The sequence below is a fragment of the Uloborus diversus genome, chromosome 10, assembly GCF_026930045.1.
Source record: "Uloborus diversus isolate 005 chromosome 10, Udiv.v.3.1, whole genome shotgun sequence".
Classification (NCBI taxonomy): domain Eukaryota; kingdom Metazoa; phylum Arthropoda; class Arachnida; order Araneae; family Uloboridae; genus Uloborus; species Uloborus diversus.
Window position 1 is genome coordinate 50,713,368 of NC_072740.1, and position 15,854 is coordinate 50,729,221.

At 32.4% G+C, this 15,854-nt stretch overlaps 1 protein-coding gene across 1 annotated transcript in view; it reads left to right on the forward strand.

The window, feature by feature from the left end:
- The window catches only part of LOC129231604 (cytosolic purine 5'-nucleotidase-like), a 65,676-nt gene that overhangs the window by 25,692 nt on the left and 24,130 nt on the right, over positions 1-15,854 (forward strand). The window contains exons 11-14 of the mRNA XM_054865966.1: positions 3,963-4,004; positions 7,452-7,544; positions 10,563-10,629; positions 13,294-13,516. Coding sequence (XP_054721941.1) covers positions 3,963-4,004; positions 7,452-7,544; positions 10,563-10,629; positions 13,294-13,516 — 425 coding nt within the window. The remainder of the gene's footprint in view (positions 1-3,962; positions 4,005-7,451; positions 7,545-10,562; positions 10,630-13,293; positions 13,517-15,854) is intronic.

Below are 15,854 nucleotides of genomic sequence, written 5' to 3' on the forward strand. Positions count from 1 at the left end.
GCCAACAAAAGAATACATCATTATACTGATTTTCATGACAATCAGTTGAACGGGGCAGAAGTTGCTACTATGCAGTGACACCTGGTGGCGAGTGGCTTCAATGAGCATATTATGCACCTTCTCCTTGGAAAAATACATATATATAGCAATTTTCATAATAATCGGTCCAGGTATCAAGTGAAGCCGTGACTATACTCAAATTTTGTACTCACGCAGTTTGCAAGATCAATCAATCGCTAAAAATATCAAATAGAAAAAGTTTTAAATCCCCCCGTTGCATGAAAAGCCATAAAACAATAAAGAAAGAATTTATTTGTTCAAACTCAAGAAAAATGGCAACAGCTAACTTCTTATCAATGAGATCTTTCACGCGAATTAATTTCTGCAGCCGATAATTTTATTCGTATTTATCCAATGTATTGTGACTTAAATTGGAATAAAAAAGGAACTATCGATCGGATTTTTTTCGAACTGGTCTATAAGCATTCCCAGTACCAAAAATAACAAACGGTGAAAGTTTCAGCCAAATCTGGCGGGTAGTTTTTGAGTTCATGGATGACATACAGACAAACATTCATTTTTTATATATATAGATTTGTTATGTAGTCCTAAGTTCTAAATATCAAGTTATTTGGCTCAAAAGCTCTATATTACATTTACTTCTGCACAAAGTATTTACTATTGTATGGTTATATATTTTGTAACAAGTATAATATAAATATGTTTACATATTTTGGATTATTTCCATACATGTAATACACATAAAACTGTTTTAATAAAATCAAACATGAATCAAAAAATACAAAATGCACAACTGATAAATTTGTGTTGAAAAAATTAAACTTTTATTTTCAATATTATGCTGCTTGTACCATCTCATGATAAACTTTAAGATTGTTTCATTCAAAAGGTCACCAGAAAAGCATATTCTTAAGATATATCAGTTCAGTTTGATTTTTATTTTTTTTTTTTATTTCAACCAAGTGGTGGGAAACAGGAATAACATTTAAAAAAAAGATGTATGTATTGTAATCATAAAAGTGGAGATACAATGATTCCTCGTTTTACAAGCATAATTCATTCCAGATTCTTACTTTTAATACAAAACAGTCATTAAGCAAAGCAATGTTTTCTCAGGGCTTAGAGAAAAATTGCATTATGCATTCCATTAATAAAAAACTTCAATCATATTTGTAATATGAAAATGGAGTATTTGTTGTGCATTCATTTCAATATAAAAATGCTATTTAAAAACATTTGTTGCTTCTCCCACTTTTGAATTTAGCAAAAATGAGACACAGAACTATAGTTAAAGGCATAGCTACAGTCCCGAAAGAGCTTGAATTTTGCTTTTGGGGATGGAAACCTTTATAACTGTCCTTACATATGTACATGATACCATATTTGAATTGACATTATGTGTAAAAACCAAGGGCTCTGTGGCAGTTGACGCTTTTCCCTTGCTGTTTAGTTAGAATAATGTTCATGCATGGTACAAGTACACTCAGAATGTTCCCTATTTTGCTAGAAAATTTTTGATTTGCCAAGGCACTCTCTTTCTTCACTCTGTAAAAAAATCTTACCCTTAACTTCTTACTGTGACACAGAATTTAGCTAGCTCCATCTACCACTTAATGGTCAACTCCTGACTATACTTTTTTTATAAACTCATTGCTGTCCACCTCCAGCTCCATAATGAAGATAATAAACAATGTAATCTATAACCTGCTCTATAGAAACTTGCTCAAAACCCTCAAAATCAATTTCACCAAACCTGTCTATCCACAGATTCACTAATGCAAAGCTAAGGATTCTTAATGGTCAAATTGTGCCATGATTTCTTGATCATATCAGGGCTCTTTTATATCAAGAGTGCTTCTTTCAGTTACCTTAAAGCAATGCTTGAAGACTTATTTGCTGTTGATCTTTCCGAAATGTCCTATGACAGACTATGCCATAGGCTGAAGCTCATAGAGTAGCTGGGATGTTGTGGAGAAAAGAAAGAAGGGTGTTGAGAAAAAACTGGATGTTGATGAATTTAAATTCTTTTAAAAAGGTTATCTTCTAGACCTGTAGGAAATTCAAACACAAACTGAATATGCTGTGATGCAGACAGACGTTTTCTGCAGATGTCATCCCTCTGTGAGTGATTCCCATCACTTATATCACTCATAATGAAAAATATCTCACTCTAAAGGAGTCAAATTTGTTTATTTTCTTTTGTTATACTGACAGCTGATAAAGTAAGGCTATACGTAACACCATACAGTCGAGTCCCGACTTACGCGAGGAATGCGTTCCAAGACTCTAGTAAGTCAAAATTTCACGTTGAGCAAAAATATATGCATAGTAATTTTTTAAAGCATACTAAATTCTTTAAGACATTTATAAACACCCCTCAAACTGCTCTGAAGTATTCCTCAACCATACACTACAGTTTTTTGCATAAAGAACTAAACTTTTACTGTATTTAAAAATAAAAAATTGTTTTGTTCAACATGAAATACTTTAAGATGCACAAATGAATGACCAATGGGAGGGAAGACACACGAAGGTAAAACACAGAATGTAGTGATAATAAAATGATGCACTATCACAGTACTGCACAGTAGATGCAGTAACACTATTTAAGAGTTTAAAAATGAAGAATGTGATGATTTCTGCTCCATGATTAGATCGTTATTCTTATCTAATACATTTTTAAATACGGTTGCTTCTCCTTTTCTTTTGTGAGGTTTCAATTTGTGGCAACATCTCCTCTTCCTGATCTCTTTATTAATCCACAATACAAGAGCAGCTTCCATTTTCATAATATTTTCTTTGCTAGACTGCTCTGCTAGCTTCAATATTGATACCAAGTTCTGAACTGTTACGAATATCTTTTTGTTTTGACTTTTATTTGTACATATGGGAGATTCACTCATACTGTCCCACCACCGTCGACGTTTTGTAGTTGTTCAAGCATATCAAGAATCTTAGCCTTTTTTCCTTTCCAAAAACTTTCTTTTTCTTCCCATCTTCAAACTTTGGATGAAACAGTGCACTAAGGTGTCATTATATTTCATCAAATTTAATATTTAGAATGAAAAAATAAATGAAAGATGCTGAGTGGTTATTTGATGCTCTAGCTACACGATGCGTAGACTAGTTTGGTGTGGGAAGTTTGTCTGTCAGTGAAAAAATTCGTGTTGTGGGCAAAAAATTCGCATAAGGTCTAAAATTTGTTACTCATAAAAAATTCGCATTGTAGCCATTTCGCGTAGGTCGAATCGCGTTGTAGCGGGAGTCGACTGTATATAAAAGTTATTTTTCTTTTCTCCCTCCAGAACTCACACCCAAATGGGTCTCCTGAGAAATTGCACATAAGAATTTTTCTCACACCAACCATTTATCTTTGACTCGACAAGCATAACATTTAATTGCTCATTTACTTTAGTCTATTTAGGTAGATATCTTGTTCAATGTTTGACAAAACAAAATAGAAACAAGTTTTTAGTAAATCACCCAAGCATTTGCTTGATGAGAAAAGACTCACATTCAAGAAGAGAAAATTCTACCAAAACTTTCTCAGTGAGAAACACTCACAATTTGGATATTCCAACTAGCAAACAACCCCCCCCCCCCCCCCCATCTCCCACACTGACAGGCAGGATAATAATTGTAAAACCATCAATCCGAAAGAGAAGGTTAGAAGAGAAGCTTCAGGGAGCAGCATCTTCCCCTATCACATAGAATACCAGATATACTTTTTTTTTTCTTGGTGTAAGTATTTTACTTACGGCATGAGTTCTAGAGGTTTGAAGTGAAATATTTCTCTTTTATTTGCATTTGGAGTAAAAACATTTTTAAAATAGACCTTTTTTTAAACCATCTTATTAATTTTATTTTGACAATTTGTTTTATTAGTTTTCAGTATTGTTTAGCATCTCTACTCATTATTTTCTTTCGTTTTTTTGTTACAGAAAATTGTGTCATATCTATTTGATTTTCCATCTGAAGAAAAAGTAAGTTCAGCAAAAAACTTTTTTTTAAATTATGCTTGATAAAAAGCCAAAATTTAAACTGCTAGATTTGTTTTTCGAAAAATGTTAATGAAATGTGTTCATTAAATAGTGCAGAAATTTATGGCAGCTTTAAATGTTTATTTATTTTGATTAATAAGTGCAATGCTGCATACTTTATATCATGAATAATACTTCAAGAAAGAATACCATGACTCATGAATACCAGATAGAGATTAACGAACTTTTATTCACAGGAGTGCATACTGAAGTAAACACAACCTAGTGTCGCCAAATAGAAATAAGAAATATATACAATCACCATACTGATACAATATAAATTACAATATATCACAGATTATGTTTACAATATTTTAATATGTAAAATATCAAAATACATATAGTTCCAAAAACTCAGTGCAAACCAATAGGTGGCTGAGTTTGAAAATGCTGAGCTGTCTGTAATGTGGTTAAACAACAGATTTGTGTCTGTGGTTTCTTTTTTTGATCTTGTCTGGGATTTTACTGTATTATTAAAAAGTGCTGTCGCATTTTATTCAACATGAGTTTATTCAAAGTTAAATTTGCTGATCTCATTGCATTTCAACACCATACATTAAGATTAAAATATCAATAGTAAAATTAAAACCTCTTTCTTATTATTTAGGATATTTTTAAACTATGTCTGGATACTATAATTTAGTTTTTCAAGTATATGTATTTTGTCTGTATAAAATTTTTACATATTGTCATTCATCCAATGACAGTGTTATGTTGTAAATGGTGCAAAAGGTTTCCAATTAATTTTATAAACTTTGTACCTTAAAAGAAACAAACTAAATATATGAGGACTGGAACATGATTGTGTGACAACTATTCATTTACACCTGATACAAGAGTGATGTATGCCACTAAGGTTTACTATCTTTCAATGTAGTCGCCAGCATTGTGTACAACCCGTTTTTCACTATGGAAGTTCGCTAAGAGGACATATGCAGCCAGCGCTTGTTCTGTCGGTAGTTTGAATGGAGCGTTCTACTTTCCAGAAATCTCTGGAATAGTTCTGAAGCAAATTCCACAAAGTGATTCCTTCATTTTAGGGATTGAGTCAGTTGTGAATTTTAGTCATTTTAAGTCGTGACTTTGACTTAATCTGTAAGACAAAGAAATCACTTTGCAGAGTTCACTTCAGAGCTGCTCCAGAGACTCCTGCAGCTGTGGACTGCTCTATTCGAATTACGTGCAGAACACGCGCTGCTACGGGTGTTCTATGACTTCCACATCATTGGAAATAAATTGTATGCTATGCTGGTGACTATATTGAAAGACTAAACCTTGGTGGCATGTGTCACTTTTGTGTTAAGAGCAAATAAATATTTTCCATTATTAAAAATTCAACCCTTATACATCAACATGTCCTCACTCAAAATATTTACCAATTTCGGAAGTAGTTCTGGAATATTTTCTGATAGTATTTTCTAAACTTTTGATTTTTTCTAAGGAATCATGTTTTCTAAAAACTGTTTTTCTTTGTTTCTATATTCTTTAGTTCATTTATAAAATGTAAGTGACCTTTCGCCATGGTTTAAGATGCTACAAGGAAAAAGGTGTATAAACAGTAGAGAGGCATAAATAAAAAATCTCAAGAATAGAACATGAGTGCAGCTAACTTTCTTCTGGAAAATAGAAATAAAATGAGATTTATGAATAAAATAAATTTTGTTAATCAATTTTATAAGAACAAAAAGAAATGAAAGAAGTGGGTGCTCAAGAAAACCAAGCATTGCAACTAGATGTCTATTGTACATATCTCAAAAAAAAAAAAAAAAGAGTCCAAAAAAAATAAATAAATAACTGAAGTGAAATTTACCAGCACCTAATGGAAATGTCTTGAATATCTCAAGAATTGGTTTTATGTTGGTCAAGGTGTTCAAACCTGTAGGCAGAACTCAGTTCACAAATAAGTAACATGTGAATAGCAATTTTATGATGATAAAGGCAACCCCTACAAGAAATATGAGCAAAGTGTGAATAATAATGATTTTATGCCAAATTTGTTCTTTTTTCTTTTCTTTTTTTTTCCCCAGACAGACAACAATGATTTTTTTTATTGTTTTATTTTTTTATTTTATAATATGTTTTTGAACTTGGACAGTTGGAAACACATTGTTTCATCCCATGTTTAAACTGGAAGTACTAGCAAAGAATTTCCAATGCTTTATTTTGTTTGTTATAAGGTGGGGAACTTGTATTCTATCTGGTACATATTCTTAGTCTTTCATCGTTATATCTTATATCATTTCCATTTCTTTAGTTATCTTAAATTTTGATGTAATTGAAGCATCACTAACAAAAAAAAATTGCCACTTCAACCGATATTTTACACATTTTTAAACCTTACTGCATCTGTTTCTGTAACACTCACTCATTTCTATTTGCTATGCAGTTACCTCTTAGACAATAATGACTTATTGTTGACAATTCTTTTCAATCTTTCCTGTATTTAACTTTGTGTTCCCATACTCTTACCGCTCCTATTCGAAAGCATTCAAGTTATTTCAGATCAGTGGCCTGTGCAGGATTTTTTCTAAGGTCAGTTGGATCCAGACAATCATTTGGTGGGGGGGGGGGCGAATGATTAATGCACTAAATGGGGGGGGGGCCTTATGAAAATAAAACAAAAAAAAATTAAGAAATGAAACATGGTGTTTTTTTTTATTTTTTATTAATTGATGTATTTGAATGCTGAAAAATGTAACATTTAGTGTGGATATTAGGGGAAAGGAGGTTCGAAAATCTTCCGCGGAAATTTAGTCTTAAAAGTCTTAAAAATGTGATTGTTTTACATGTTTAGAGGCATTACTAAAGAGACCTGTTAACATTACTAAGGGGGCTGTTCTAAAAAGGGGTCCCACTTACCCCAACCAACCCTATTTTGTATTTAATATTTCTATTTTTAATGTATGAAATCGTTGTCTTTTTTTTTTTTTTTTTTCAAATAGTTAATGCATGCAACTCAGCACTTTTAAGACCACAAAATAAGAAGCTAATTGTTGTTTCTTATAGCATTGACTGTCAATGAGGTATATTACTTAGGTGAAAAATTTCTAATTTCAGTTTATTTTTTATTTTTTAAGCCTTTTATTTTTTTTAATTAATTAATTAATTTTTTAACTGTATTCTCATGCCTAGACTAAATGAGTTAGTTATCGGTATTTTGCTTAATGTTATTTCACGAAAAGTCATTTAATTATACTCGGATGTGTGATATAGAAAAACCTGTAAAGTTGACAGCTATTTTCAGACACAGAATTAGATCTATATCATATAATTTAACCTCTATAAGTTGACTACCTGTGTAAATTGACCACTAAAGTAGTGCACCACAAGTGGTCAACTTACACAGATTTCACTGTATTTTCTTTTCATCTTTTTTTCTCTTTTTTTCAGAAAGATTGGAGATCATATTTTGATTATATATTAGTTGATGCTAGAAAGCCTGTATTCTTTACTAGAGGTACAACATTGCGTCAAGTAGATACTGTAAGTATTTGATTTGGGAATAAAATATTGTTTCTTATGAATTAAGATTTCTTTATTGTTATAAATGTTACAATAAATTCTATAGGTTTTTACATCATGGAACTTCCTAAATTTTCCCACAATTTACAGTTGCTCAAAATTTTTTTAGCTTTTCACAATAGTGACTCTGTTGCATTGAGAAAGTAATGTGTGAAATATTGTTTATTAACTTGGGTTTTGTTTGTTAGTTATTTATACATTTTTCACTTTCTCAATTCTTACTATACTATAAATGCAAAAGCGAGTCTGTTTGTAACACTTTCACGCCTTAACTTCTAGGGCTGAGCAATGTATTGTGATACTCTGCAAAACATCAGTGTACACCCTACATTGTGTCACCGGTTTAGTATTCTTACATATAGCAATGCATCGGCACTGCACCAGTGTTGAATTGGCATCACCCCTGAGAGTCCCTTGTTCCTATCACAATGTGACCAACCATATTGCAGTCTCCTGGGAAATGTTGAATTGGCAGTGAGCCAAACCAAATCCAATATAATGAACAACTGTAACGGTGTGAAAATTTTCGAAAACTTTTCATGTGGACCAATGTGAGAAAATGAAGGTGAGGCAAAATGGTCAGATTTAATCATGGCAGCCCTTTTAGACTGATGTCATAAGTCACGGCTTCCGGCGTAACTAGGTGTGCCACGATATATCGTGATGCACTGAAGGATCGCCCATGCTAAAATATTCATTTTGTATATATTGTGTTAAAAAAATCAATTTTTAAGTAAAACTTAAAGTTTTTATATCCAGAAATAATTTTTGCTACTGCAAATAATTTTTGTTTTGATTAATAAAAGTTTTATAAAAATATTTTTTACATTATTTCACTTTTCAATTTCTGTCTTCAATTTATATAAAAACATTCATATTTTTTATAATAATAATGAGTGATTGTGTCGCAATATTATTTTTCAAATTCAAACTGTTTGAACTACATCGTGATGTATCTCAACATTGCAATGTAAAGTTAGAGGAGGTTGTTTTTTGGAGACTAATTTTGAGATTCTACTAGGTATTTTTGAAGAGAGGGTTTGCTGACACTATTATGGGACTATTGCCTTTATTTTAATAAAACTGTTAGCGAAATTTTTTCTTGTTACTTTGGGTACTGCGAGATTTAGGAGAGTGTTAACTTGATTCATGACATTTTCTCATTCGAATGGGCATTTTTCGAGACTAATGACCAAATTCAAATAGGGAGTTTTAGTAACTGTTGTTATTTGTTTGATAGGAAATTTTACTTTGTTTGTCTTTTATATAAGCTGGATTATTGAGAATTGTGTTACTTGACATAACTTTTACTTTTGAGGTTGACCTGGCATGGCAGCTACTTGTTAAAGATTACAGCAAGCACTGATTTAAATATATATATACTATACATCCAACGAAAACAGATGCTATCACTCTATACTTCTAGTCAATGTCTCAGGACTACCATAATCGGTTGGAATCATAGAGAAAAAAAGATTGCAAGTTTTTTAATTGAATTTCTATTATTTGAGATGGTACTAGAAATGCACTGATAAGCATATTGGCCGATTAATATCATGATGATGATTTTCAGTACAACAAGTCACCCTTTAAATTAAATTGGTGATCCTGTTGAGGTTGTCAGCTCAACCATCCTTGAAAACCCTATTTGCTCCTTGGAGCTAAAACTGATAAAACCAACTCTTACAAATGGAGGGACTTGTACGATCAAGAAAAGCTCTAATTTCATCTGCTATAATAGGCAAGCATTTGCTTAAATTTACTTTTTATTGGTGTTTTTTAAAATTTTAATATTTCTTTTCTAGCATGTACCTGTATAATTTCATTTTGTGTTTTGAACAATAAGTATAATACATTTTTAGTAGATGGTTTTAAGTACTCCTTCAAGGTATTTCAACTCCTGCATAAATTTGGAGGGGCAAATTCTTTGCAATTTTTGCCTTAATAAAATTGCTTTACTCATTAATTATATTAGCATTGTTTAATACACATTTCAGTTAGATCTGTGAAGATCTAGCAGTCCTTAAAAATGCGTTGCAAATGTCAATCTACTGTGTTTTAAAATTTACATTTCAAATCACCTTGGAAGACTTATATTACTCCATGTCATTTTCGGCTCATCTTCTTTAAACGTTAATACAGTAAACTCCCAATTATCTACGTAATTGGGTGGCATGGTAACTGCGGATAAGCAAAAATCGCAGATAATTCGAATAGGTAAAAACTATACTTGAAGTATAGAATAGCTAAAAAATAATAATAACGCTCACACATACATTTAAATTATGACTAAAAACATTGCTACATTGCATCCACTAACGTTGAATGTAAAAATATTTATAAAATCTAAAAGCAATAAATAACACAATCATAATTTTTTTTTTGATTGAAAAGACCTGCGGATAATCCAACCTCTGATAATAGAGAGTTTACTATAGAGCAATAATTTTGAAAGGCTATAATAGCTTGATTTAAAAGTATTATACATAACTTTTTTGAATAGTTAGTTCATAACTGGAATGAAATTTGATAATTTTACCACAGCATTTGTTGATTGTAAAAACTTGATTTGCACTTTCATTAGAAGATATTGTTTAATTCATTTAACCTGACTTCAAAAAATAAAATAAATCTTTCGGCCAAAAAAAAACAGCATTCCTTTATTAAGATTTCTGCTTTTTAGGTTGAAAAGAAGGTGTACTTTTTAACAGATATAGTTAAATATTGAGCTTGCTTGATTGATAAGAAGTTTTCATATTTTAAAAGGCTTCTTATTATGTAATTGCTAATTCTAGGTAGGTAAACTGATAAAGACATCAAACAATTTATTGAGTGTTTAGTCTAGAAGCAATGGACTCTCATTTTATGTAAAAATGAAAATTGTCTGGAACTTTTTACCAATGTACTATCTGATTTAAAATGTAAGCAAATTATAGTTAAAAGTAAATATTGGAAGTTGCTTATGATTTGTATTTTCAGGATACAGGTAGTCTAAAAGTTGGAATCCATGTTGGACCTTTAAGTCCAGGCCAAGTATACTCTGGGGGTAAGCTTTGATTGTTTTTGTCCCATGCGAAATAATTGTTGCATATTTGCATGACATAATTACCTAACTTTTAGATTTCAAGTTGACTTTATTTAAGGTTGAATTTAACAACTAATAATCGGCTGTTCGCATTTAGCTCTAACAATTTTATTTGTCCTGCAAATAATGTATGTTTTGATGTTATTGTATTCATAATTTTTGTAGTATACAGACATGAAGTGAGCATGCATTCATTAATAAATGTGAAAAATTCGGAAATAAATGTGAGAAAATCCATGTGTTCCAAGGCGATTGCATCTATCGAACACATTATGATACAAATTAGAGAAACTGGATGCATAGGCTCCAAAGCAGAGAGGGAAATGTGACTGAAAATTGAAAACAACACAAAACTGTGACTATTTTCTAATTAGATAAAATAAAAAAGACCCTTGCAAGATGAGTGCTGCACTTTATGCAAGGGTTCTGCCTCCCCCCCCCCCTTAAGATTAATGGTGCTCCCTCAAGTGCTAGGCAACAACCTCCTAAGAATGAAACTTCCCAAAATGAGATCAAAAACACTTGGAATTAATGGAAGAATTGTACTCAAAAGGTAAAACATAAGTGTTTGAATTTAAAGGTTTATTTAACTACAGTAAACTTTTGATTATTTGTGTGGAATAGGGTGGCACGGCAAGCAAATTTGCGGATAATCCACATATTAGGTTAAAATTGGGCTATTGTATGTAAATAGTGCTTAAAAGATGCATAACACTCGCCTACATTTAAACTATAGCTAAAAGATAACAGTGTATGTAAAAGCTAGAAAAGAATCTAGTTTTATTGCAAACGTATTGTACTCATACGCAAGCAGATTAAATGCAACAGCTCTATCTAGGTTACACCAAACACGCAAATGGGAGGGAAGAGAAATTTTTCTCCGGTCACATGTTTACGATGTAAGTATTGAAGATCTAAAAATCAGCAAATAGGGTAGGTCTAAAAATCAGTAAGTGGTGAAGATGTAAAGCAGTAGGTAGTGTTGATTTAAAAATTAGGTTTCAACCAGTCAGGATTTGGTGACCTTTAAATGTTTAATGTTATTGGAAGGGAGAGGGGAGAAAGCAATGGGGATCACTAAAAATAAATTTTACACTTGTTAAGTAAAAATATGCATTTATCTACATTCAGTTAATCTTCACCCAAAAAAAATTTTTTTTAAGCGTGAAAGGCCGCTGATAAGCCGCTCATGGATAATCGGTAGTTTACTGTAGTATATTTTAACTCTGCTTGAAGTGCTATAAAGTTTAAGAATTTTCAATGTCATTGGTATGGAACATTTTTTTGGATTTGAGCAAAAGAACTGTTGTTTTCTGATTATGTATCAAAATGTTCACTGATTTCCACTACAGGCTAAAAAAAAACTTTTATATCATAACTCAAATTCAAGTTTCAAAAGTAACCATGGTCCGTTGGTCTGGGACTGCGAAAAACTTCATTCCAACCAACAGAATATAAATTTTAGTGGTCCATGGGACCAGTGATTTTTTATTCCTGTTTAATTTCGAAATAATTTTGCAGCATCATTTTTAAAATGTTGATAGAATGTTTGAAACTCCTTTTAAAATGTTTATGTTTTCCTTGCAAGAAGATGTAAGTTAAGAATTTTATGCAGCATTATAACATTTTTTTTTTTTTTGCAACCCTATTGCCTTTTTGCGAAAAAGAAAAAAGTAACACAGATAAGATTTTGTCAGCTGAATTCCTTTATCAGTTTTGGTGAACAGAAAGATGCTTGTTGTTTCCTCCCCAGTTGCTTAGACATGTCTATTGAAAACTGCTAATTGACTTGGTTTGTCATATTAATTTTGTTTTGTCCTTTGAAACCTTGTTGCAAGAATGACCTACTGAAAGTGTGTACAGACCAGTGAAATTTTGTAGTTACTGGTCCATTGGACCACAGGCTTATTTTTCTAAATTTCTACTCCTGCTAGTGGTATAATTTTATATTCTTGGTGGGAGTTATGACCTACTGTACGCCCTTGGCTGTGCGGCTATGTACATATGCAGCAGAACTAAAATTATCTGACTCGGTTCGGGGAGGACCCTATTTGAGAGTAATTAAAAATTCGATTAGTTGGATTGTTTCTGAAAAAAATATCTCTTTCAATTAATTACTGTATATATCGTCGCCTCAGAGCAATTCTAAGACATCAAATCCCAGAAATAACACTAAGATATCCTACTGTTGCTCTGAGGCGACGATATGTTAAAAATGGCCGGAAAAAACCTTTTTAATGAGAAAATGCTTTTTATTAATGAAATGTAAAGCCAACATTTTTACATGTTAAGCATACTTTCAAGTGCTGTATAATAGTACAGTATGTACATACCATACTCAAAATGAAAGCCATTACTTACTGAATAACTTGGTTAAAGTAAACTGCTTGACCAGTTTCGCAGAGGGAACAGCTCATAGACAGAACCATTATTTTGATAATTTTTTTCCAGGATTCTGAAAGTAGTTCAAATAATCAGTGATTCAGGTAGTAGAAGTTTGGATGAGTGGAGTTCTACTGTATATGTATGAGTGTTTCAAACTAAATTTTTCTTATATGAACTTCTTGTTAAATTAACAAAAATTAGTTAACGTTATATTTTTATCTTTTCCCATATGAATTTCAGGAAGCTCAGATTCATTTACTGCCCTCATCGGAGCTAGTGGTAAAGATGTACTATATGTTGGTGATCATATTTATGGTGATATATTGAAATCTAAAAAAACACGTGGTTGGCGGACATTCTTAATTGTTCCAGAACTACAGAGAGAAGTGCATGTCTGGACAAACAAGTGCCATATTTTTACCAGATTACAAGAGCTAGATGTTCAACTAGGGGATACTTATAGGTACTCAAGTTCATGTGAATTTCATTTCTCTGCTACATTTTATGATACTAGCTAACTCTTGCAAAGCATTAACACTCGATTAAAATAAATCCGATTTTTAAACCGTTATCTTTCAAACAACAGCCAGAAGGTGAATTCTTTGTTTACTTCTTTGCAATTGGCGGTAAAATAAAATCAAAAGATACCTTACTTTTGTAAATTTATGAAGAATTACCCCCCCCCCCTCCCAAAAAAAGGAATATTATTTATGATACTGTCATTTACCACGCTAAAATAAACTTTCTTTCCTGATTTTAATTCAAAAGTACAACTGTGGTTCAGAATCCAGCATTGAAATCGGATAATATATTTGTGGAAATTTGGATCAAGGTAAAGTGAGTGAAAACAGTCATTCAAAACAACAATATCCAAGGAGAAATTGAACCCATGATCTTTGTGTTTTCAACACAATGCTGTAACCAATTGAGCTATCTGGTCTTTCTCATGGCACGGCAAACATTAAAGCAGCATTTCTTGATTTCTTTGATAATGGGATCCTTTTTAATGTCTACTTATTTTGTGGACCCCTGGCTTAAACAATCTGGAAATGGTTTATTTGTGATAAAAAGTTAAAGTATTTGAAATAAAATTTATTGACTTCAAAAAAGTAATTCCAGAAATTAACAAAAGTATTCTTTAAACGTTTTTAAATCAACATTTTAAAGATGCAAGCAAAACTTTCAAGTTTAAAGTTTAGAGAGATAAGTGGTAGTGATTTCTTACTATAGCTTATATTATTCATATGCTCTGTAGATGAAAGTTGAAATTTCAGGTCGCTTTCTTTTGTCTTTTTTTATTTTTGTTGGCACTTATCTTTAGAACTACTTAGAACTGAAAATGTTGAAAGTGCCAATGCATGGTGACTATTGAGAATATTCATCTCTGAATATTACGTTTGTCATGATGGAATGACCCAACATATATATATACACTAAGTGTCCAAAAAAAAGTCGCGGTAAAATTTTAAACGTTCCAATTTTGGAAGAAGGTGATTCGATGAGTATTACAGATATTTGCATAAATTTTTGCTCGATGCAAGCAAAAATGCAGGCGTTCCACTCGAAGACTGTTTAGTTTGAAGTAAGCACGTCTGGAATCGGTAGTTGTGTTTGAGGAAGTGAAGTAACAGAGTTAAAAAATGGGGCAAATTGTTGGCCTGTACTTAAGTGGGACAAAATGAAAAGACATAGTTGAAATTAGTAGTATAGGATTGCGAACTGTTCAAAGCATTATTAATAGGAGGAAAGATGGTAGAGAAGCTACCTGTTCGCGATATCTTTGTGGTCGTAAATCCATTCTGGACGAATGTGACCGGCGTTCTCTGAAGCAATTAGTGAAGAAAAATCACTAGAAATCGACCATTCAACTCACATCACTCTTCAACGAGGGAAGTAAAACAATTTCCAAGCGCACAATGGGACGAGAACTTCAAAAATCCGGACTAAGAAACTGTGTTGCAATAAGGAAGCCACTTGTGAGTGCCATCAATCAAAGAAAGAGACTGCAATTTGCAAAAGATCATAAAAATTGGACTGTTAATGATTGGGGTAAGGTCATGTGGTCCAAAGTGTCAAGATTTAAGCTCTTTCAAAACGATGTACACGTCAGGGTTCGAAGAGAGCCACACGAAGCAATGGACCCTACATTTCTCGTTACGACTGTGCACTCTTTCGGAGGCAGTGTAATGATCTGGGGTTGTTTCTGTTCATCTGGACTAGGCTCGGCTGCATTGTGCACCAACCAAATGAAGTCTGCACAGTACCTTAACATCTCGGATGATCATGTTGTGCCATCTATGGACTTTTATTTTCCTGATGGTAGTGGTGTATTCCAAGACGATAATGCCAGAGTACACCTGGCTACAATTGTTAAACCTGGGTTCGATAAGCACGATTCATCATTTCAACACATGATTTGGCCCCCACAAAGTCCAGACCTCAATCCAATCGAGAATCTGTGGGACGTACTCGAGAAGGATTTAAGATCACACACCACACTTCCTTCATGTATCAAACGTTTAGGAGACTTCTTGATAGAATTGTGGGCGAAAATAAAAACGTATACTCTACAAAAGCTCACTGAAGCAATGCTACGACGTATGAAAGCTGTAATACGTGCAAAAGGTGATCCAACCGAATATTAAGGCATGCGACTTTTTTTGGACATATATATATATATATATATATTGAAAATGTATTAAAGAGGAAAAAATTAGAATACCATAAATCTGCATTCATTTTTCACATGTGGTGTGTTTTGCCCAATGTAATCCTGAATGTTGATTTTTTTCGGAACTGGA